General features: G+C 37.3%; 1 protein-coding gene across 5 annotated transcripts in view; it reads left to right on the top strand.

Moving 5' to 3' along the window:
* The window catches only part of col12a1b (collagen, type XII, alpha 1b), a 98,688-nt gene that overhangs the window by 49,173 nt on the left and 27,056 nt on the right, over positions 1–22,459 (top strand). For all 5 annotated transcript variants that reach the window (XM_039690220.2, XM_089118913.1, XM_039690219.2 and 2 more), the window contains exons 34-55: positions 78–207; positions 1,450–1,589; positions 2,012–2,141; positions 2,252–2,391; positions 3,306–3,435; positions 4,202–4,341; positions 5,257–5,389; positions 5,471–5,610; positions 5,683–5,812; positions 5,899–6,038; positions 6,124–6,253; positions 8,652–8,794; positions 11,913–12,042; positions 13,094–13,236; positions 13,478–13,607; positions 15,205–15,324; positions 15,436–15,582; positions 15,678–15,794; positions 18,997–19,149; positions 19,250–19,324; positions 20,514–20,653; positions 20,856–20,979. In XM_039690220.2, the coding sequence (XP_039546154.2) occupies positions 78–207; positions 1,450–1,589; positions 2,012–2,141; positions 2,252–2,391; positions 3,306–3,435; positions 4,202–4,341; positions 5,257–5,389; positions 5,471–5,610; positions 5,683–5,812; positions 5,899–6,038; positions 6,124–6,253; positions 8,652–8,794; positions 11,913–12,042; positions 13,094–13,236; positions 13,478–13,607; positions 15,205–15,324; positions 15,436–15,582; positions 15,678–15,794; positions 18,997–19,149; positions 19,250–19,324; positions 20,514–20,653; positions 20,856–20,979 (2,905 nt within the window). The remainder of the gene's footprint in view (positions 1–77; positions 208–1,449; positions 1,590–2,011; positions 2,142–2,251; positions 2,392–3,305; positions 3,436–4,201; positions 4,342–5,256; positions 5,390–5,470; positions 5,611–5,682; positions 5,813–5,898; positions 6,039–6,123; positions 6,254–8,651; positions 8,795–11,912; positions 12,043–13,093; positions 13,237–13,477; positions 13,608–15,204; positions 15,325–15,435; positions 15,583–15,677; positions 15,795–18,996; positions 19,150–19,249; positions 19,325–20,513; positions 20,654–20,855; positions 20,980–22,459) is intronic.

The following is a 22,459-nucleotide window of genomic DNA, read 5'->3' as shown; positions in this document are numbered from 1 at the left end:
AAATTTCGAATAGCTGTATACATTATAAATGTGTTTTTATAAGTTCACTAAAGTCCATTTTCCCTTGTTGTAAATAGGAACAAATACCTGGAGCCCAAACAACCATAGTTCTACGAAACCTGCAGCCTGATACTCCATACGTTGTGTCCGTGGTTCCAGTGTATCCCGCTACAGAGGGCAGACGCCAGTCTGAGAATGGAAAGACATGTGTGTATCAACTTTATCTGTGGAAAAACATGATATCTTTGTTAGAAAATGAATGAGTGGACTATAAAATGCTAAAAAAAAAATGTAGTAAGCTCATTAAAACTGTCACCGTCCCACAGGTGGGACGTTTGCCACTGTATTTTTAAAACAATAATATCTTAGTAAATACCTTAAATAATATTGACAAACTATATATCATTTGAAAGCTTACAATCTCTAGTTTCCATATTTGGTGACTGATTTTCAAAATATATTACAGAGGAGCCATAATTTATCAATATAAAACAAGAATATTTTCATACTCATAAGGCGTGTTCAGACATTTATTTTAAAATAGCAGTAAACATGAAAAATCATGAAAAAATGGTAGATACCTCAGTTTGTTTTCATGCCAAAAGTTCAAAAGATAGAATCCATTCAATTATTTTGGAAAAAAAAGGTCTGAAAAGTTTGAAATATCAAGAAAAAAATAATAAATTCACCATTTGTGACGTGGCAGCAAGCTATGACTTACATGCGTGTTCTTTGTATGTGTTTCTTAGAGGTTCAATTCATATCAAAATCTGCCAAACTTCCCATGCTACTTCTGAATAGGATCTCTACTTCAGAAATTGTATGAAAATTGTGAAAATAATGGTTCATATCACTCAAAACACGAATGGAAATGCAGGCGCCCTTATATGGGCAGTAATGGAGTCTGATTGTGCCCTAGTGAAAAAGTTTGGTACTGCGCTCAAACAAAATCTAACTGAAAGCTCATTTTTTGAGATATCAACCTAAAATTTGAAACACAACTTGTTCAGATTTTTGGCTTTGATCTTTCTGCCATTTTAGAGTTGCCCAGGTTTTGAAAATATATATTTTATGTAAAATATGAATAATTAATATTTTTACATTGTACATTTCCATAAACTCAAACGTCTATAACTTTTTTTCTGTTTCACTTTCTTAATTTATTTCACTTCTACAAAAATCTGCCAAATGTCTTCTTTAAAACAAGACAAATCATATGTCTATATTCCAAAGCATCCTTGAATTACAACCATTTAAGTTCGAAATGTGCATTTTCATGTCTATTCAAAAAAGGGGGGGTGACAGTTAACAGGTTAAGTATCAATGTAAATAGTTCAGCACAATTAAAATGCCTACTTTTAACTACTTTCTGCTTTTAGCAGCTCGATAGCTTTTGGAACAGCGCTGTTTCACAGCATATTTGACAAATCATTGTCTATCTCACTCTAGTACCTCTTGGAGGTGTTCGTAACCTCCGTCTCATTGATCCCACCTTCACAACACTCACTGCCACATGGGAAGCTGCTGATGGGAATGTGCAGGGCTACAAAGTGGTATACGTGCCCACAAACGGAGGAACTGAGCTCATGGTAGGAATAACTTAATATTTCTTAAACTTTCTGTGGAAGTGGAAATCTCTCTCAAATCTAATGCCATGGTTTGCAGACAGACTATATAGATATTATCTTCCCTTGAGGAGCAAAGATGAGAGAGTGGTGCACTTTAACTCTAATTGAAGTCTCATTATGCTAAAAAACCTGCTGGGAAAGTTTACAAATGGGAGCACCGATGTTTAAATGGAGCTGGAGTAAACTGTGAAACGGATTTGTTTGGCAAGCTAGAAAGAGACTGTTCGGTTTTCTTTTAATTTAGAAGTTTAATTTTCTTTATCTGTTTAGATGGATTTAGACTTCGTGCGACCAATTGTCATGAAAACAAACTGTTCCTTAGTTGGAATGGGTTTGAAGAAGTTGATATAGTGCTCTGAGCTGTGGTTTCTTTATTATTTCAGGAACAAGTGTCTGAGAGCACCACAACATTAGTGTTGAGCAAACTCATGCCAAACACAATGTACACCGTGACTGTTTTGCCAGTGTATGCTGAAGGAGATGGACCTCAACTCTCGGAGAAGGAAAAGACTAGTAAGTGACTCCAAAATGACATCAGTCATGCTAAGTAATCATATATATATATCTGAAGAATACATGCAAACAATGTCAATGTTGAATCAGCTCTGTTGTCGTCTTCTTAGAACCGTTGGGCAGCGTGAGGAACCTGCAGGTTACAGATCCAACCATCAGCACCTTGAACGTGCGCTGGGAGCCCGCAGAAGGCAGTGTGCGGGAATACATTGTCATTTACGTCCCTGCCGGTAGCGAAGATCAAGAAGTGGTGAGAGTAATTTCCATGGATGCTTCAGAAATGTCAAAGGAAAACAAAAAAGGGAATTTAAAGGAGTAGTTCACTTTAAAAAATGTCCATTCTTTCTTCAGTCGAAAAGAAATTAAGGTTTTTGATGAAAACATTCCTGGATTTTCTCCATATAATGGACTTCAATGGGGTCCAAACGGTTCAAGGTCCAAATGAGAGTTTCAGTGCAGCTTCAAAAGGCTTTAAACGACACCAGACAATCAATAAGGGTCTTATCTAGGACCCTTCGAGTCATCATGACTCAAAAAAAGATTTGTTCATTTTGAGTTTCATTTTGAGATCACAGAACAGAGCAAGGCGAGCATTTGTGCTTATAAAACTTAAGCTTTTTTATTTATTTTTTAAATGAGCGATCGTTTCGCTAGATAAGACCCTTATTCATCGTCTGGTGTCGTTTAAAGCCCTTTGAAGCTGCACTGAAACTCTCAATTGGACCTTGAACCGTTTGGTTCCCATTGAAGTCCATTATATGGAGAAAATCCTGGAATGTTTTTATCAAAAACCTTAATTTCTTTTGAACTGAAGGAAGAAAGACATGGACATCTTGGATGACATGGGGGTGAGAAAATTATCAGCAAAAGTTTTTTTTTTTTAAAAAGTGAACAACTCCTTTAACTCTGTTATTTCACACTGATACACTTTTACCCTGTACATTGACATTTTGGTCAATGTGCTTTAGTTTTGAGAAGGAAAAAATCTCCTTGCAAGCTTGTTATATACAGTATAAATTATGCGTTCTTGTAAATGATTGCTTTTTATAAAAAATAACACCTGTACCATCAATACTGATGTATCCATTCAAGAGTTTCTAACAGGTCTGCTGCAAACCTTGAACAGTATTTTGTTTCTTGATTTCTTTAATTTTGCTTGGGCAGGATCAAGTGTCTGGAACAACCACCTCAACTGTTCTGAAGAACTTGGAGCCTGACACGACCTACACAGTGACTCTGGTGCCTGTATATCATGAAATGGAGGGAAAACCTCTTTCAGAAAATGGAAGAACAAGTGAGTTCATGGTGAAGATATAGTGTCGCACATTTTTTGGTTTATCTGGGCCACCAAATTGATTTTTTTTTTTTTAAAGTTGCCAACCGCGTTTTTGATCATTTTCCCTAAAGTTTCATGGCCCCCAGATGAATATCTGAACATTGCATACATCAAAAGAAAGAACAGACCCTCTGCTTTAAAACCCCCACATGGTTTTATTCTAGCTTCATGCATTTTTTTTAATAGACACTTGAATATAGGTAATTTTCAGCAACATTTTAAGCAAAAAGCTGAATATAATCACGTTTTTGTCAAAGACTGCATCTGTGACTACATCTGGATCGGATTCAGAACGATGATCAAAACTTAGATGGAGTAGATCGAATCCATCAACACCCCTAATGCTTGCAAAGTCCTCTAGCTCGTCCTGGGCCGACATTTCATTCAGTAACATTAGTTTTGCTATGATTGCATTATTTTACATATGCAAATGATTACATATAAGATTGCTTGTTTCTGCATCCTCTTCGCATGTGCTTTGATCAGTAGATTCAGTACTCTTTCAGAAGATGTGCCATTTACATTTTACCATCACCACCCCCATGTGGCGTGTCATATGTGTCATAGCACCCCCTAGCAGTGAAACAGTGAAAACATGAAAACACTGAAAATTCGGTGTTTTGCGGGAAAGCGTTTTCTCACAAATAACAGAAAATTCCGTATTTGTTGGGGAAAAAGTTACCGATGACTGAGGGATTGGAGTTCATGTGTTCCTGCTTTTCAGAACCACTGGGTGGAGTTCGCAACCTTCAAGTTACCGATCCCACCAGCAGCACCCTAAACGTGCGATGGGAGCATGCAGCAGGAAACCCTCAAAATTACAGGGTTTTCTATGTCCCCCAGCCTGGAGATGCTGAGAAGATGGTAGGATGTGATTGAGTAACTTTTAATGCTTTATATCCACAAGTTTCCTACGAACCATGAGGCCTTGCGTCAAAAGTGGGCGCGACTTTCCGGTTCGAAGTAAACAAAGCGCAATTTGACATGCTTGACACTCGTTCATTCAACAGTTGACAGTCATTCAAGTTATAGCGATCCAAACTAGCTAACGATGTGGGAACACAACCTCAACGAAATTAAAAAGGGTGAAATAACAGTACCTTTACCCTCCGCAGTAGTTGATTGGGAGTATTATTAATAATCAATACTCATCAAGGCATGGTGACACAGTTGTGCGAGCTGACAAACGATTAAAATAAAAAATACACACTTAGTCATTGTGCTTTGGAGTTTATTCAAAATTATAAATGAATGTGCTACTTGAATACATTAACTGGGACATTTGGTATTCTGTCAACACAGGCTTTGATCCTGAGTTTAGGTGTAACATCAGTAGCGAACAGCCAATCACATGCTGATAGAGTTTATCGAATATTAAGAATTTAAACAAATGTACACAGGAAGATTCGTCGTCTTTTGGGAGGTGATGGAAACTACAGTCGTTGGCAGGATCACTCTGATTTCGTTTTCAGCTTATGTTCAAAACAATCACGTTTAAGCCACTGAATTAGTTTAGTCCGGTTATAGATACAACCGCGAACAGCACATGTTGTCCCTGAGCTCCGTAACGACATCTCTCATAAGGATTTGCGTCTTTAAATAGTAAAATAATTCTCCGAAAAACAGCTAGCCTCTTCGCTAACTAACATTGGAATGCTACTTCCGCCGCCTCACCGGAAGTTTCACCCACTTTATTTTTTACAGGAGCGCCCCTCGGAAACTTGTGGATAAAGGACCTTCCACATTATAAAACCCAAATCTCTTGTGTTTTGTGATCAGGAACTAGTTTCCGGTGGCACGACAAGCACCGTCCTGCGTAATCTCAATGCTAACACGCTGTACAAGGTCACACTGTTGCCCATGTATGAAAACGACGTGGAAGGAAAGCGTCAGTCAGAAAATGGAAAGACAAGTGAGTCCAGATGTTCGTAACTTGAAGGGATCCCGGATTATTGTCTTGTGAGGGTTCATCATGTCCGTTTTATTAACGCAGAACCTTTGGGAAGTGTGAAGAACCTCCAGGTGACCGACCCGACTGTAAACTCTCTGAGAGTGCGATGGGACCCTGCAGATGGAGATGTTCGTCAGTACAATCTCATCTACGTGCCTGTTGCCGGAGGGGCTGAAAGCACGGTAATGACCTAAAGCACGATTTGTCTCACGTTTGGCTAGTTGGTTGCTAATGTACTTATGTACTCAATACAGGCTCAAGTGTCGGGAGTATCCACCAATACTGTTCTGAGAAACCTGCAGCCGGACACGCAGTACAGGGTCACCGTAGTGCCAGTATATCCAGATGCCGAAGGAAAGAAACAGTCTGAGAATGGGAAAACAAGTGTGTACCTGCAGTGGAAACTTTGAACTGTACTATATGTTAGCATGCATCATACTATACTTAATTTCAATTTTCACAATTCCCAGAGCCTCTGGGTGGAGTGAAAAACCTGCAGGTCACTGATCCCACAACCAGCTCATTGAAGGTGCGCTGGGAGCCCGCTGAGGGTAACGTCCGGCAGTATCGACTCTTCTACGTTCCAGCATCCGGGGGTGCCGAGGACATGGTAAAAGATGCTAACCTCTATTGTCTTCTGGACATGATGCTACTGGTCTTCTATAACTTTCCTCTTAAACTTTATACATCAAAAGGAGCAAGTTTCTGGAGGCACCACCAACACCGTCCTAAGAAACCTTCTGTCAGACACGGTCTATACCGTGACTGTGGTTCCTGTTTTTCCAGAGGGAGAGGGTCTCCGGCAGTCTGAGAAAGGAAAAACACGTAAGTTGTTACGCACCGCTATCGTTATCACTTAAAACCGTGAAGTACACAGTTGTTTAAATCGAGCGGCTTGTTGAATAGAGCTGTTTCCTAAATATTCAGACTGAGGCCAGGTGTCCACCAACGCGTTTTTCCACGCGCCTGGCGTATGTTTTCAATTGTTTTCAATGGGAGCGCTACGTCTTTTAGGCCTTGTGTCCACCAAAGCGTTTTTATCCAGCTGAAAACGGCAGACGCTCTGCTGAAGACGGCGTGCTTTGGGCGCTTGAGAGCGTTTTGGCAGCGCAGCGTTTTTTCTGTTGAGACGTTTCGTTGCTATGATACAGAATATATGCAGCAGTTTGAATGTTGTGACAGTTGGTCGTTGTGGTTTAGTCCCGCCCCTCCTCCACTGTGATTGGACGGCTGGGTAAAATGTGACAGTGATGAGCGCTGGCGTTTTATCAAAAGTTGAACATTTTTCAACTCTCGGCGACCAGTAAAAACTTGAAAAAAAACCACTCAGCGCCTCGGTACGCTCATGGCGTTTAAAAAACGCGGCGCTCCCATTGAAAACAATTGAAAACATATGCCAGGGGCGTGGAAAAATGCTTTGGTGGACACACGGCCTTAAACGCCATGAGCGTAACGAGGCGCTGAGCGTTTTTTTTTCACGCTGAAGCGCCCGGCGTTTTTTACTGGTCGCCGAGAGCTGAAAAATATTCAACTTTGGATAAAACGCCGCGCTCATCACTGTCACTTTTTACCCAGCCGTCCAATCACAGTGGAGGAGGGGCGGGACTAAGGCCGTGTGTCCACCAAAGCGTTTTTCCACGCGCCTGGCGTATGTTTTCAATTGTTTTCAATGGGAGCGCTGCATTTTTTAAACGCCATGAGCGTACCGAGGCGCTGAGTGTTTTTTTTTCACGTTTTTACTGGTCGCCGAGAGTTGAAAAATGTTCAACTTTGGATAAAACGCAGCACTCATCACTGTCACTTTTTACCCAGCCGTCCAATCACAGTGAAGGAGGGGCGGGACTAAACCACACCGACCAACTGTCACAACATTTAACTGCTGCGGATATTCTGTATCATAGCAACGAAACGTCTCAACCGAAAAAACGCTGCGCTGCCAAAACGCTCTCAAGCGGCCAAAGTACGAGCGTCTAGCGTTTTCAGCTGGCTAAAAACTCTTTGATGGACACACAGCCTTAGGATGTTCATCAGGCAGAAAATAAAAGAGCGGGACCTAATTCATATTTTTTTACTTGGACCAAACATCCCATCACAACAGCCTAGCAGCTACATAGCAATAATAAAAACACCTTACAATACGTCTACACCAGACGCGACCGCAACAGCTAGAAGCTATCCACATTGGACGCAACAAAGTAACAATTGCAAATCCATTTGTCCTTTCTATCAGAAGTAGCGCATGTGCTAGGAGTAGATCAGAAATACAACTGAAGCCCCTTTTCCACCAAAGCATTTTGAGAGCCGGTTCGGAGCCGGTGAGATATAGAACAAATAAATGGAAAGAAAAAAAGACACAAGACAGGAGAACATAACTTATCAGAAAAGATTACATACCAAAGGAAAAGATTAAAAGACTTACATATTTCAATTGTTTTTAAACCCTTCTTGGTACACGAGTTTGAGATAATCCCAAAGTAATGTTACTTGCTAGCGTTTCTAGCTAAAGCGTATGGCGACGTACACAATGACGTAACGACGTCGTTCCCTGGGCGCTCTAGTCAGTGAAAAAACAAACAAATTCTGAAGCGGTTCGCAAGTTGAACCAACTCCGAACCAACTTTGAACCAGCACCAGTTCCGAACCAGTTCTTTTTTGGTGGAAAAGGGGTATGAGTTTACTGTTGGGGATTTGCCACATCCAGTATAGACAGCATCACTGAATGTAATACGTTGTGTTTGCCGCCTTCACGTCTGGTGTAGACATGTGTTAATGTAGCAATGCCTTTGTAACCACTCAAAACACCCTAGCAAATGGATTTTATATAGACCATCATTTATTGTGAAGCATGTTGAATGCTAAATATCGATTGTATGTTAGGCCACTTGAGGTTTTGCATACATAACAATAAGATGCACTAAAAGAAAGGGGATTCTTTGAACTCATGTTGGAGTTTTTTACTGATTTCTGTTGGAATTTTTTCACATCAGCTTTGGTTTAAAAAGCACGACAAGCCGTTTTAGCACCACCTGCCTTTCCTTTTTGCCACTTTCTCATCATAAAACCCGTTTGCGTCCCTGTCGAATGCCTCGCTCAGCATTCATTCCTGAACTTTACTGAGCTCCCTCCTGTTTAAACGATTCTGTGAGCTGTTCGACTTCCTCTGCTGTTCTGTAAATTCCTTGTTCTCACTCTGCTGTTTTGTGGTTTCTCTTTCAACACACAGTTCCAAGAGTCCCACCCCGAAATATCCAGGTCTACAACCCATCTCCGAACACTCTGAACGTGCGCTGGGAACCCGCCTCGGGCCAGGTGCAGCAGTACAGGGTCGTCTACGCCCCGCTAAGTGGGATCCGGCCTCTTGAGTCTGTGAGTGATGCACAGCATTAACTAATATGCATTTAGAGGACACTTCAGTTGTGCATTTAATGTATTGTGCATTTCATGGAAACCAAACCAGTGGCATTGCTAGTATCATGCTCAGCCACAGGAACACTGTCTATGAAATAGCACTTTTGGATGCAGCTCATCCAATGGATGCATGCAACCGATCGATAGTTAAAGGAGTAGTTCACTTTTTAAAAAAACTTTTACTGATAATTTACTCACCCTCATGTCATCCAAGATGTCCATGTCTTTCTTTCTTCAGTCGAAAAGAAATTAAGGTTTTTGATGAAAACATTCCAGGATTTTCTCCATATAATGGACTTCAATGGGAACCAAACGGTTCAAGGTCCAAATGAGAGTTTCAGTGCAGCTTTAAAGGTATTTAAATGACGCCACACGATGAATAAGGGTCTTATCAAGCGAAACGATCGCTCATTTAAAAAATAAATAACAAAGTTTAACTTTTATAAGCACAAATGCTCGCTTTGCTCTGTTCTGTGATGAGCGTTCGTGACTCTCCTGTTCAAACTCGTTCATCAAAATGAACAAATCTTTTTTCGAGTCATGACTCGAAGGGTCGTAAATAAGACCCGTATTCATCATCTGGAATCGTTTAAAGCCCTTTGAAGCTGCACTGAAACTCTCAATTGGACCTTGAACTGTTTGGTTCCCATTGAAGTCCATTATATGGAGAAAATCCTGGAATGGTTTCATCAAAAACCTTAATTTCTTTTCAACCGAAGAAAGAAAGACGTGGACATCTTGGATGACATGGGGCTGAGTAAATTATCAGCAAAAGTGTTTTAAAAAGTGAACTACTCCTTTAATCTGCCGTCAAGCTACCCTTTTTAAAAAGTAGTAAACTGTAGCTAACTACATTGAAACTGTAAAAGACATTTCAAATAATTATCCGATTATATAATTATTACAATCATTTTACAAGAAAACAACGAGGACCTCACTTTACTCAAACACGTAAATTGACACAGAATGCAGCTAATAAACCCCAAACAAAGACAAGGAATTGGAAACAGTCGTGTTTAACTAAATATTTATTAAACTACAGCAAGCAAAATGGCTTTTGTGAACCCATACTGGGGGATGACTCATGAATCTGTGAATCTATTTATTTGAACAAGTTCATTGCTACAACAAACCGTCCGAATAGATTCAGGGAAATTAATCAGACTTTCTAATACTACAGAGAAAGAGAGTTTATTGACTGCTTTAATGTTTTATTATTATTCCAAGATCCATCACTACTTAATGGACATAGTAGCTCATTTTTTGAAGAACAAGAAACTAATGTTTGTTTACTTTCAGATTTAAAGGGATAGTTCACTTTGAAATTAATTTTTGATATGTTTTAGCTTACCTCAAGGGGATCCAAGATGTAGGTGTCTTTGTTTCCACAGCATTTTCAGTTTTTACATTTTTCAGTCAAACCGTTGTTGTCTGTCAGTCATACACTGGAGGCTAAGTGGGTCCACCAAAAAGCATGCACAGAGAAGTCCAAATTAAACATGATTTAATGACTCGTAAATGTAAGTACACATTGATGGCCTAAGACACGAAACGAGCGGTTTGTGTGAGAAAACGAACAGTGTTTATATCGTTTTACCTCTTGTAATCACAGCCATGACAAAATGATCTGACGGCACGGGCGCTTCGGTCTGGAAGTGATCGCTTGCGCGCCGACGTCACTCTTTGTTTATACAGAGATTTCGGAAGTCTTACCTTTCACTAAACATATTTAGATATACGGGAAACCGCAATGGAAGACGATTTCGGTGTTTCTAAATATGTTTAGTAAAAGGTAAAACTTCCGAAATCTCCGTGTAAATATTGAGTGACGTCACACGCAAGCGATCACTTCCGGTGTAACATTGAACTGATTCAGTTCGGTTCAGTTGGACATTGAACAACTGATTCAGATCACTGTGATTACAAGAGGTAAAAACGATATAAATACTGTTCGTTTTCTCACACAAACAAAGGCCATCAATGTGTACTTGCATTTATGAGTTATTAAATCATGTTTAATTTTGACTTCTCTGTGCATGCTTAGCCTCCAGTGTATTTTTTTTTTATTTATTTATTTTTATTTATTTTTTATTTACAGGGTCAATGCACATTAATAAACAAGTGTAAACGTGCCAGAATTAGCCCAAGAGGCTATTTTTCATCCGTAGACCCTTGACAGAATGTTACACAGTCACCCTAAAAACAGAGACAGAGCATCACACATAAAATAAAATAAACATATATTATCTAAAACAAAAACAAAACAAAAAAACATGAGAGAGAGAAAGATTTCTACACAAGAGAGGGACAAAGCCAAGTATGACTGATAGACAACAACGGTTTGACTGAAAAATGTCAAAATTGAAAATACTGTGGAAACAAAGACACCTACATCTTGGATGCCCTTGAGGTAAGCAAAAACATATCAAAAATTAATTTCAAAGTGAACTATCCCTTTAAGTTAGTTCATTAAAGTAATTCCCCAGCTCAGGATGTTTAACACCTACCCTTTTGCTTTCAGGCGTCATGTGCAGGGTTTTTCATAGATAGAAGTTCTTTAGGGGTCTCACAGGCTCACAAGTCCCCCTTCAGCATTGGAACACACACAAAAAATACACATCCTGCTTGCTGACCCGTATTTGTCAAACCCATCAGTTTGAGACAGAACGGATTCTGTCATGAACGTTGGTGTATGGAAAGAATGCAGCTGTCATCAGTGATGCGAAGCCCAAAAATGAGAAGCAATCGAGCAGATGGGGTGATAATCCTGTTTGGTGTTGACAGGTAGCCGAAGGGGTTTCCCCGTCTCCCAAATCCAGTCTCTCTTCAGCTCCAGCCGCCCCCTGGGGGCAGTTACGCTGATCTGACAGTATTTATGTGACATTTAACCCCATGAGCACATCTGTTTGTATTACATATCTGTTTGGAAATGTTATCTAGCTGCACTAGTCTAAACAGGGATTTAACCTTGACGTCATTATGTATATTCGCTTTGCCAGATTCGCAACTTCTGCAACAGTGCATGTTTGTGAATATAGCGGTCTCTGTGTTATCTAAATAATGGTCATCTGCTTAGGTTCTCGTTCCTGGCAACATCATCAATGCTTTCCTAGATCAGCTCATCCCGGACACTCCGTACTCTGTGAATGTGATGGCAGTATACGCTGACGGAGAAGGCCCGGGAATTGACGGGAAAGGAAAAACATGTGAGCTGAGTCTTAAAAATGTTGCTTTATACACCAAAACACAGATGATGATGATGATGACACAAAATTTAAATATATTTTGATGCTATTAATGTCAGTTAATCCATTTGCTAAATGCATGTTATAGATCTGCATTTGTTTCTTTTTACCTCTGACTGTTTAATCAAAATGTCATAACTGTACCTTGACAGTGAAAATGAAAGACTCTCTAGACACGTATGCAGGGCTTTCAAGGAGTAGTTCACTTAAAAAAAAAAAAAAAAAAAAAAAAAACACTTTTGCTGATAATTTACTCACCTCCATGTCATCCAAGATGTCCATGTCTTTCTTTCCTCAGTCGAAAAGAAATTACGATTTTTGATGAAAACATTCTAGGATTTTCTCCATATAATGGACTTCAATGGGGTCCAAACGCCCAAATGAGAGTTTCATTGCAGCTTCAAAGGGCTTTAAACGACACCAGATGATGAATAAGGGTCTTATCTAGTGAAACAATCGCTCTTTTCAAGTTTTATTAACACAAATGTTCGCCTTGCTCTGTTCTGTGATTCACGTTCGTGACTTTCCTGTTCAAACTCGTTCATCAAAAGGAACAAATCTTTTTTCGAGTCATTTGGTTTTTTCAACGAACGAAATGAACGAAATGACTCTTATTCATCGTCTGGTGTCGTTTAAAGCCCTTTGAAGCTCCACTAAAACTCTCATTTGGACCTTGAACTGTTTGGACCCCATTGAAGTCCATTATATGGAGAAAAATCCTGGAATGTTTTCATCAAAAACCTTAATTTCTTTTCGACTGAAGAAAGAAAGACGTGGACATCTTGGATGACATGGGGGTGAGTAAATTATCAGCAAAAGTTTTTTTTTTAAAAGTGAACTACTCCTTTAAGTAGAATAATTGAACCATGCCTCTGCCCGTAAAAAAAAGATTATTTTTCAATAATCCATTTCACTTGGATGTATTTCACAAAACAGAAGACAAGATCTGTTCTCTACCAGAACACCCAAAGCAATCACTTAATACAAGTTTTGTAAATGTGGTCTATTCCAGTGCCACGAGCTGGACCCAGGAACATGAGGGTCTTCGAAACCACCACAAGCACCATCAGCATTGGCTGGGATCACGCCGAGGGTCCCGTGCAGCAATACAAGATCGCTTATGCTCCTTTAACTGGAGATCCCATCACAGAATTTGTGAGTTGAAGTCCGGTGATTTTTGCTACAAATTTACATATTTAGTTATTCACTCTGACAATACTTTTGATTTTAGGACCTTTTGCATTAATGTCTATGACATGAAGTAAACATACAATTTCAATTAACCCTATTCATTTCCCTGATAAGTGCTTATTATTATATTGTGTATGATTCTTGTTTGATTTGTCAAATTATTCTTGGTTGTGGTGATTGAACCAAACGTCATACATCTCTACAGACTGTTGTTCCTGGCAACAGAAATAATGCTATCCTTCAAAATCTGCTTCCTGACACCCCATACAACATCACCGTTTCAGCAGTTTATCCCGAGGGACCTGGCGGATCCCTGAATGGAAATGGAAAAACACGTGAGTGCCCTCGCTAAACAAACACCGCTAAGATTAATAAGCTTTGGTTGCTTTTTCTGTGATCGAAACTTGATGCAAACTTTAATGCGTTTTTTCAATAGCATAACATTATTTCAGCAGTTTTTTTTTTTTTAAAGTAACTTGTACTTTGGGAAGCTACAGTTAGTATTATGTATGTACTATTACAGTTTTTATTAATATTTTGAATTAGCTTTTATTTTTATATTTCCTGTTTTAATTTTCCGTTTAGTTTAATTTTTAATCACTTTGTTATGCGCTTCGGTCATTTTTATTAGTTTTAGTTAAATATCTATTTAGGTTTAGTTTATTTTTATTTAAGTTTGAGTTAATTAATTAATTTATTTTTTATTTAATTCCAGTTACTACTTGTAGTGCTTAGTTATTTTTTAGTTATATTAGCTTTCTTTCATACGGAGGCGTATTGCATTCACTTGAAGAAAAAATATCTACTCTGTTTTTCTGAATTAATGAGTTAATTTTTCATGAGAAAAAAAATTGCTCTGTTTTTCTGAATTAATGACTTAATTTTTCATGAAATAATTTTTTTTCTCTGTTTTTTTGAATTAATGAGTTAATTTTTCATGAGAAAAATTTTTTTTTGCTCTGTTTTTCTGAATTAACGAGTTAATTTTTCATGAGAAATTTTTTTTGCTCTGTTTTTCTGAATTAATGAGTTAATTTTTCATGAGAAAAAAGTTTTTCTCTGTTTTTCTGAATTAATGAGTTAATTTTTCATGAGAAAATATTTTTTTCTCTGTTTTTCTGAATTAATGAGTTAATTTTTCGTGAGAAAAAAAGTTTTTGCTCTGTTTTTTCTGAATTAACTCGTTAATTCAGAAAAACAGAGCAAAAAAAAAAAAATTCCATGAAAAATTAACTCATTAATTCAGAAAAACAGAGAAAAACTTTTTTTCTCATGAAAAATTAACTCATTAATTCAGAAAAACAGAGCAAAAAAAATTTCTCATGAAAAATTAACTCGTTAATTCAGAAAAACAGAGCAAAAAAAAAAATTTCTCATGAAAAATTAACTCATTAATTCAGAAAAACAGAGAAAAAATTTTTTTCTCATGAAAAATTAACTCATTAATTCAGAAAAACAGAGCAAATTTTTTTTCTCATGAAAAATTAACTCGTTAATTCAGAAAAACAGAGTCGATTTTTTTTTCTTCAAGTGAATGCAATACGCCTCCGTACTTTCAAAAATGTTTTAAACTAAAAATAATTTTAGTTACAGTTACAATTGAATAATAACAACCCTGAATAGTAGCAAGTACAAGTAGTACAATCTCAACCTCGCCATCTGCCATTTGAGGATATTCTTAAGGGTTTTAATGAGAAAATGAGTGAGTAATTGCTGGTAGGGCATGGTGGAGAGTTTGAAAACTGTTGTTTGTGTTGGCATAAACTAACATTAAATCTGCCTGTTAGAATGGGCTTGAATCCAGAACATCCGTCAGCTAATAACTGCACTGTGAACCCGTGCGTTTCTTGTGTTAGGAGCATTCAAACACTATTACTGTGTATATTTAGTTGTAGTTTTTAACCATGGATCTTACTTGCATCTTATGTTCAGTTGACCTGCTGGAGCCTCAGAACCTGCGAGTCTCAGACGAGTGGTACACGCGCTTCCGTGTGTCCTGGGATCCGGTTTCAGCTCCGGTCATGGGTTACAAACTAGTCTATCAACCAACAGGTACCAAACCATTTTTAAAAATGATTTACTCAAAGTCATCATGAAATCATAATTGACCCTGTTTTTTTGAAATGTAATTTGTTAAATGTTTTGTTGCCATTCTTCCTTTAGATAGAGACGAGTCTTTGGAGGTGTTTGTGGGTGATGTCACCAGCTATACCCTACACAACCTGCTTCCTGGCACAACGTACGACGTTCAGGTATACGCCCAATATGATGGCGGTGTCAGCAAACCTCTCACGGGACAAGGGACAACATGTACGTTTTCAGAATTATTTTTTTTCTTATGCCACTGTTTTCAATGCCAGCAAGAATCCCAATTTGAGTGCAACATTTCCGTCTTTTCCTTTCAGTGTACCTCAATGTGACCAACCTTGAGACATACGACGTTGGCTATGATAGGTTCTGCATTAAATGGACGCCTCACCGCGCCGCCACGTCTTACAGAATCAAGCTGAATCCACTGGACCGTGAGTCATGCTTAAATTGAACCCTCATTTAGCTCTGAGCTGCCCACCTTGGCAACATGTTTAGGCGTGTGGCCACTCCATCAGGATGTTTTCATTATACACCATCATTCAAACGTTTGGGGTCAACAAGACGATTACTATTATTATTTTTAAATGGATGATAATCATAAATGTTTCTTGTGCAGCAAATCATCATATTAGAATGATTTCTGGAGGATCATGTGACACTGAAGACTGGAGTAATGAAGCTGAAAATTCAGCTTTAATCACAGGAATAAATTATATTTTACAATATGTTTAAATGGAAAACAGTTGTTTTAATTTGTAATAATATTTAACAATATTTCTGTTTTTACTGTATTTTTGTCTAATAAATGCAGCCTTTGTGGGCATAAGAGTCTTCTTTCAAAGAAATGTAAAAATCTTACAACCCCAAACTTTTAAATGATGGGCTTATATAACTCTTTTTTTTCTCTTGTGGAAACTACATCGAAGCACCCTGCTTTTTTAACTGTGACTTTATTCATCCAGATTGGTTATTTGGGAAAATCTTTGTCTGTTTTTTTATCTCTTGTGTTCACTTTTATTGTTTAGTCTGCATCTTATGGAAGCTTGTTTCCGCCACTTAATGAAAAATAAAAAAGGTAATTCATCATTTTTTCTCACAATTGCAAGATATAAAGTGAGAATTGCGTGATATAAAGTCAGAATTGTGAGATACAAAGTCAGAATTTCGAGATATAAAGTCAGAATTGAGTGATATAAAGTCAGAATTGCGTGATATAAAGTCAGAATTTCGAGATATAAAGTCAGAATTGCGTGATATAAAGTCAGAATTGTGAGATACAAAGTCAGAATTTCGAGATATAAAGTCAGAATTGAGTGATATAAAGTCAGAATTGCGTGATATAAAGTCAGAATTTCGAGATATAAAGTCAGAATTGAGTGATATAAAGTCAGAATTGCGTGATCAGAATTGCGTGATATAAAGTCAGAATTTCGTGATATAAAGTCAGAATTGCGAGATATAAAGTCAGAATTGAGTGATAAAGTCAGAATTGGGTGATATAAAGTCAGAATTGCAGGTTATAAAGTCAGAATTGCGAGTTATAAAGTCAGAATTGCGAGATATAAAGTCAGAATTGAGTGATATAAAGTCAGAATTGCGAGATATAAAGTCAGAATTGCGAGATATAAAGTCAGAATTGCGAGATATAAAGTCAGAATTGCAGGTTATAAAGTCAGAATTGCGAGTTATAAAGTCAGAATTGCGAGATATAAAGTCAGAATTGTGAGATATAAAGTCAGAATTGCGAGATATAAAGTCAGAATTGCGAGATATAAAGTCAGAATTGCGAGTTATAAAGTCAGAATTGCGAGATATAAAGTCAGAATTGAGTGATATAAAGTCAGAATTGCGAGATATAAAGTCAGAATTGAGTGATATAAAGTCAGAATTGCGTGATATAAAGTCAGAATTGCAGGTTATAGAGTCAGAATTGCGAGATATAAAGTCAGAATTAATTGATATAAAGTAGTAATTGCGTGTTATAAAGTCAGAATTGCGAGATATAAAGTCAGAATTGTGTGTTGTAAAGTCAGAATTGTGAGATATAAAGTCAGAATTATGTGTTGTAAAGTCAGAATTGTGAGATATAAAGTCAGAATTGTGAGATATAAAGTCAGAATTGTGTGTTGTAAAGTCAGAATTGTGAGATATAAAGTCAGAATTGTGAGATATAAAGTCAGAATTGCGAGATATAAAGTCAGAATTGAGTGATATAAAGTGAGAATTGCGTGATATAAAGTCAGAATTGCGAGATATAAAGTCAGAATTGAGTGATATAAAGTCAGAATTGCGTGATATAAAGTCAGAATTGCGAGATATAAAGTCAGAATTGAGTGATATAAAGTCAGAATTGCGAGATATAAAGTCAGAATTGCAGGTTATAAAGTCAGAATTGCGAGTTATAAAGTCAGAATTGCGAGATATAAAGTCAGAATTGAGTGATATAAAGTCAGAATTGCGAGATATAAAGTCAGAATTGAGTGATATTAAGTCAGAATTGCGTGATATAAAGTCAGAATTGCGAGATATAAAGTCAGAATTGCAGGTTATAAAGTCAGAATTGCGAGATATAAAGTCAGAATTGTGTGTTGTAAAGTCAGAATTGTGAGATATAAAGTCAGAATTGTGAGATATAAAGTCAGAATTGCGAGATATAAAGTCAGAATTGCGTGATATAAAGTCAGAATTGCAGGTTATAAAGTCAGAATTGCGAGATATAAAGTCAGAATTGTGTGTTGTAAAGTCAGAATTGTGAGATATAAAGTCAGAATTGTGAGATATAAAGTCAGAATTGCGAGATATAAAGTCAGAATTGAGTGATATAAAGTCAGAATTGAGTGATATAAAGTCAGAATTGAGTGATATAAAGTCAGAATTGTGAGATATAAAGTGAGAATTGCGTGATATAAAGTCAGAATTGTGTGATATAAAGTCAGAATTGAGTGATATAAAGTCAGAATTGCGTGATATAAAGTCAGAATTGCGTGATATAAAGTCAGAATTGCAGGTTATAAAGTCAGAATTGCGAGATATAAAGTCAGAATTAATTGATATAAAGTAGTAATTGCCCCCCCCCCCCAGAATTGGCCTGATAAGTCGCAATTGTGAGTTTATATCTTAATTCTGAGAAAAGATGTCCGAATTTCGAGATGTTAACTTGCAATTGTGAGATAAGTCTCAATTCTGTCACAATTTTTCTCACAATTGCGACTTTATTTCTCAGAATTGCGAGTTTATTTCTCGCAATTGTGACTTTATTTCTCAGAATTGCGACTTTATATCTCGCAATTGCGACTTTATTTTTCACAATTTTGACTTCATATCTCGCAATTGTGAGATAAAAAGCCACAATTATTTTTTATTTTGTTTTATTCAGTGGCGGAAACAAGCTTCCATAGCATCTCGACCATTAAATTTGACAGATTACAGCTCTAAAGGAGCTCATGGAAGATAATTTCATCAAATTCAGTAAACTATATTTTGCAACAGCAATACAAAATTACCCAGAGTACCTTGGTGTTACCATGCTAGCAAGACTGTACCATAGTAATCTATTGGTTTTCTTTGAAACAACTTAGAATATATGTAAATACTGTCAGTGTACCATGGTACTATTGTTCAATCTGTTTGCAGCGGCAGCTAAAGGTCAGCAGGAGATCACCATCACTGCGGGTCAGAGTCAGTACTGTTTCGAAGGTTTGAGTCCGGAGTCCCTCTACAGCGCCACAGTGTTTGTCCAGACACCTAATCTAGAGGGACCCGGAGTCAGTGCCAAAGAACGCACCCGTGAGTTCAGCCTTTATCCAGAAATAAGCAGAGTTCATCCTCTCGCTGAATTTAAACAATGGTCTTACAATGTCTTCTGACTTTTTTTTGGTTCATCTAGTTGTTAAACCAACACCGGTGCCAACAAAACCACCCACTCCTCCACCACCGCCCACTATTCCACCCGGCTGGGCGGGTAAGTGCCTTCAGCCATAACTCATACTCACTGAAACTCATCATAGATACCTCAAATCATGCCAATTTTCATGTTTTTTTTCGTGGCGGCAGATTTTCAATTGACAAGCAGCACTCACGTTTTCTTCAAAATCGTGTTAGTTAAATAGATTGCAGGATGTGTTGGAATAGAGCGTCCAGAACTGTTTATGGATTCATGCATTGCAAACATGCTCTAGATCTGCTTCTTTGAAATGAGTTTGGGGCAAATTAGTTTCAGTTTTAAAACCTTGGAGAAAATCCTTCTACTAATAAAATACGGATCCTTTCTTTTTATCTTCAATTCATAAAAAAAAAAAAAATTGGATTCCTAAATTCATGCTGGATCATGCTCAAAACCTTTGTATTCATCATGCGAGAAGTCTACAAGCGGCCAAATGCTTCAACATACACTGTTTTCTGTTCCAGAGGATTCAGCTGGCTTTAAGTATGGAGAGGCATAATCCACCGAGGATTATACATTTAAGAGAGACATTTTCCAAAAAGGCATTTTGTCTGATTAAAAATGACACCATTAATTAAATAAAATAACAATGAACAATACTTCTACAGAATTTTTTAATCTTAGCTAATCTCAATTTTGACATTTGCTACAACATTTCTAAAATCCAAATTAATGCATTGTGAACAAATATGAACCATTGTAATTTTATTAAAGGGATATTTAATGCCCTTTTTTAAGTCTTGTTTTTGTTTTTAGGCTCTACTAGAATAGGTTTTCATGCTTGATAAAAAATAAAAACAAACACACATTATTTTTTCCCATGTTTGACATTGTTGCAGCTCCTCTCATCCCAGTCTGTCAGTAACGCTCTGTTTAGTTCCGGTCACTATGAAGCCCCTCCTTCTGAAAAGCACACTGTGCTCTGATTGGTCGTCTGGATCAGTGTGTTGTGATTGGTCAAGCGCTTCGAGTGTGTTTGGGAAATGTCCCGCTCTTACCATAACCGCCAGTTTAACACACCACTAACAAACTCAACAAGGCCCCGCCCCTTTATTCTGCGTATGAATTATTTAAATGAGGAGTTTCCAGAAGAAAACTCAATACTACCATTTTCTGCTCTTATGTAAAAGTTTAATTAGAAAACGGGGGGTTTGGTGAGACCTGTTCTTGCGTTCTCCTGTTCATAGAGCTGTTTTTGTGTTCTCAGTATGCAAAGGAGCAAAAGCAGACGTAGTGTTCCTCATCGATGGCTCCTGGAGTATCGGAGATGAGAGTTTCAGCAAAGTGATCCAGTTTGTCTCCAGCGTCGTTGGTGCCTTTGATGTTATCGGCCCATCAGGAATGCAGGTAAAGCCCTTGCAAGAGAATAGCAACACCCTAGCAACCAAATAGCAATACCCTGGTAATCACCTATAACATGTTGCGACTTGTTTGAGACTTTGGGACGTGTAAAAATTGTGTTGGACCAATCATCTCTCTCTCAAATAGGTTGCATCACTGAATCATTGTTACCGTGTTTAATTATATCTCAATATTTTTGTGTCGAAAGGTTTCATTCGTGCAGTACAGTGACGATGCAAAGACTGAGTTCCGGCTCAATGCGTATAACGATAAAGGCACCGCGCTCTCTGCTCTGAAACTCATCCGCTACAGGGGAGGAAACACAAAAACAGGTATCCCTCCAACACCTCAACATTCACCGCTGCTCTTAAAACTTTCATATCTCACCCTAAAGTTTTTTTCAGGTTTATTTTGTTTTGAATTTTTTAATTATAGCCAGCATCAATTAAATTCAGTACAACAAAGATGACCATGATGGATGCTTACAGTTTTGTAATGCTAAAAATTACCAAAAAAGGCTTGATTTTCCTTGTGCAAAAAAAAAATTAATATATAAAATAACCATTATACAGTTTGATAATTTGTAAGATAATTGTGTATATAAATAAATTGTATGTGTATATATTTATTATTATATATAAATTATTTATATAATTTTGTGGTGTTATATAACCCAAACATTTCTTGACAGATAGATAAAAAAAAATGATGTTGAATATATTTTGGCCAAACTTAATGTGAAGAATTAGCAGTATAGAGGGTATGCGCGTGACGCCACCGTCGGCCTGCAGTTCCTCACAGTGAGTGGCAAAAAGACTGAGCGGCTGTATATGTTTTCAGCATGAATGCCGCGAAAAACAAACACAACACATATAAAGTGGGAAAGAGCTTTGAGATTGACTGTACAACTAGATTTGACAAAAAAATCGGAGGTATATTTTTACAGACTGCTATAGAAAGAGGAGCAAATGGATCGAAACAACTGGACTCCAGTCAGCGAAAGCTGGATTTGCAGTTATCATTTTGTGAATTTAGCTGTAAAACCAGACCCATATATTTTGTATTGTTATTTATATTTACAACTCATCAATTCAATATGTATCATTGCATATTCTGCAGTATTGGATGTTTTTTTAATAAACACTGAAAGTTTTATGGCTGGACGATATGATGATATATATAGACTATATATAACACTGATATAAGTGATCACCCGGATTTAGACCTACCTATATTGTATTTATATAAAGCGTCCACAGGCAAATTTGCTTTATTTTTAGGTATATATTGCTTTTATTTCCCCGGTGTCGAAATCAGGCAAACATTAATGTCAGGCAAAACGATTCCTGGCTGCGTGTCAATATCCATGGATCACTGGATCTGTAGTAAGTTGTAAGGAACACTATATTGAGTCCAACATTTAGTTTGAATTGATAAAATTGTTAGTTTTAGTCGCATTTTCGCAGTTTTCCCGGTAACACTTTACAATACGGGTGCACTAATACGCATTAATTCATGCTTAACTAATGCACAGATAATCATGAGTTAATGTATAACTCATAAAGAACTAAACCATTAATTAATGATTACTGCATCAGCAACTGATAAAGAGTCTATATGATTAATAGATTAAGTTATACATGAATTGCTATTAATTCAATGTGTCATTGAGTATTAGTTCCTTAATAACATATTTGATTAACTAATAGTGTAAATTAATGTGTTATTTACCGCAATTAGTCAAAGCTATGCACTTCAACTTCCAGTTGTCTGCCTTAATTAATCATTAGCTAATGATTTGCAAAGGTCTCA

The sequence above is a fragment of the Pimephales promelas genome, chromosome 13, assembly GCF_988280905.1.
Source record: "Pimephales promelas chromosome 13, fPimPro1.hap1.1, whole genome shotgun sequence".
NCBI lineage: Eukaryota > Metazoa > Chordata > Actinopteri > Cypriniformes > Leuciscidae > Pimephales > Pimephales promelas.
This window is presented reverse-complemented; position numbering and strand designations above follow the sequence as displayed.